Here is a 2,371-nt window from a genome sequence, read left to right as displayed (position 1 = left end):
GCAGATGTGATTAAGTTAAGGAACTTGCAATGAGGAGATCATCCTGGATTACCTGCTAGGCCCAGCATAATTACAGTCTTTCTGAGAGGGAGGCAAGAGGGCCAGAGTCAGAGGTGATGTCATAGTGGAAACAGAGGTCCAAGAGAGAAATAGAAAGAGGTTTGAAGGCACTATGCTGCTGGCTTTGAAGATGGAGGGAGGGGCCATCAACCAAAGAATGCAGAATGCAGGTAGTCTCTAACTGGAAAAGGCAAGAAAATGGATTCTCCGCTACAGCCTCCAGAAAGAGGAACACAGCCTACACCTTGATATTAAGACTTCTAACCTCCCAAACTGTAAGATAATAAATGGATATCTTTTTTGGTTTTTCTTTCTTGTCTTTTTTTTCTTTTCTTTTCTTTTCTTTCTCTTTTCTTTTTTTTTTTGTAGTGACAGGGTCTCTCTGTTACTCAGGCTGGTCTCGAACTCCTGGCCTCAAGTGATCTTCCTGCCTCAGCCTCCCAAAATGTGGGGATCACAGGCATGAGCCACTGCACCAAACCTATTGTTTTAAGTCACTAAAAGTGCGGTAATTTGTTTGTTTGTTTGTTTTTGAGGTAGAGTCTCACACTGTTTCCCAGGCTGGAGTGCAGTTGCACGATCTTGGCTCACTGCAACCTCCACTTCCTGGGTTCAAGCGATTCTTCTATCTCAGCCTCCTGAGTAGCTGGGATTACAGGCACCCACCACCACGCTCCGCTAATTTTTTGTATTTTTAGTAGAAACGGGGTTTCGCCATGTTGGCCAAGCTGGTCTCGAACTCCTGACCTCCTGATTCACCCGCCTCAGCCTCCCAAAGTGATGGGATTACAAGCATGAGCCACTGCGCCCAACCATGTGTGGCAATTTGTTACAGCAGCAATAGGAAACTCAGACATCAGGAAATGGGGCTGGCTGGAGATGAGCAAGGATGGTAGATGTTGTTGGGACAGAGATCAATGACAGTGTAATTTCATGCACTGATTAAGCCTGTGACCTTGCATGGGCCGAGAAGTAGACTTGTTTTTCAACTGGGAGAGCTGAAGCAGTTGGGGTCAAAGGGAAAAGAACCTTGGGCTCTTTTCTCTGACTCTGTTCCTTGGGGCCTAACGTCTGTCGGCTATATTGTAGAGTATCCCATAGGCCTCCCTTAAAGCTAAAGTGGGCTGTTAAAGGCCATGCATGGTGGTCTCACGTCTGTAATCCCAGCACTTTGGGAGGCCAAGACGGGTGGAACACCTGAGGTCAGGAGTTTGAGACCAGCCTGGCCAACGTCGTGAAACCTCTACTAAAAATACAAAACTTAGCCAGGTGTGGTGGCAGGCACTTGTTGTCCCAGCTACTCGGGAGGCTGAAGCAGGAGAATCGCTTGAACCCAGGAGGCGGAGGTTGCAGTGAGCTGAGATCGCACCACTGCACTCCAGCCTGGGTGACAGAGTGAGACTCCATCTCAAAAGAAAGAAAAAAAAGGCCTTCTCTTCCGGTCTCTCTGGTCTCGGCTGCAGAAGCGAGATGACGAAGGGAACGTCATCGTTTGGAAAGCGTCGCAATAAGACGCACACATTGTGCCGCCGCTGTGGCTCTAAGGCCTACCACCTTCAGAAGTCGACCTGTGGCAAATGTGGCTACCCTGCCAAGCGCAAGAGAAAGTATAACTGGAGTGCCAAGGCTAAAAGACGAAATACCACCGGAACTGGTCGAATGAGGCACCTAAAAATTGTATACCGCAGATTCAGGCATGGATTCCGTGAAGGAACAACACCTAAACCCAAGAGGGCAGCTGTTGCAGCATCCAGTTCATCTTAAGAATGTCAGCGATTAGTCATGCAATAAATGCTCTGGTTTTAAAAAATAAAAAATAAAAAAAAAAAAAAAGAAAGAAAAAAAAAAGCTGAAATGGGCTGGGTCCTACTAGGGCAAGGAGAAGTCTTGCTAGATATTAACAGGCAGGTGGCATTATGATGGGGCACAGGGGGAATAAAGATGGAAGCTCTAGTCTCTAGTGTCCAAGGAATGGAATGTTATGGATACAGGGAGGCAGATTTACAGCTGGCCTGTTCGGGGATGATGACTTTGTGTGGGGCCAGGTGAGTCATTCAGTCTAGCTGTTGGGCACGAATTGGAAAACTGTGGTAACTACTGTCCAGTGATAGAAACTCTAGAAGCTTCTGTTCCCTCATCTGTGAAATGAGATGAACATAGTACCTACCTCACAGGGTTTTAATTAGGCATAAGGAGATTATCTGTGCAAAATGCTTAGTGCAGTGCCTGGCACACAGAAAATACTCAGTGAAGGCTATAATTATATAAAACTGCAGCCTCCATTGGAAATCCGATAGAGTGGCCTGTGGAG

The 2,371-nt window shown here is 46.8% G+C and overlaps 1 protein-coding gene across 1 annotated transcript; it reads left to right on the top strand.

Moving 5' to 3' along the window:
• Nucleotides 1–1,494: 1,494 nt before the first annotated feature.
• On the top strand, nt 1,495–1,908 carry LOC105512101 (60S ribosomal protein L37). The gene has a single exon (XM_011942397.1). The coding sequence runs from the start codon at nt 1,531–1,533 to the stop codon at nt 1,822–1,824; it is 294 nt and encodes a 97-aa protein (XP_011797787.1). The 5' UTR covers nt 1,495–1,530; the 3' UTR covers nt 1,825–1,908.
• Nucleotides 1,909–2,371: the final 463 nt, after the last annotated feature.

This window comes from Colobus angolensis, unplaced genomic scaffold, assembly GCF_000951035.1.
Source record: "Colobus angolensis palliatus isolate OR3802 unplaced genomic scaffold, Cang.pa_1.0 Scaffold103, whole genome shotgun sequence".
NCBI classification, from domain to species: domain Eukaryota; kingdom Metazoa; phylum Chordata; class Mammalia; order Primates; family Cercopithecidae; genus Colobus; species Colobus angolensis.
The sequence above is the reverse complement of the archived record's forward strand: the minus strand, read 5'-3'. Positions and strand labels throughout refer to the sequence as shown.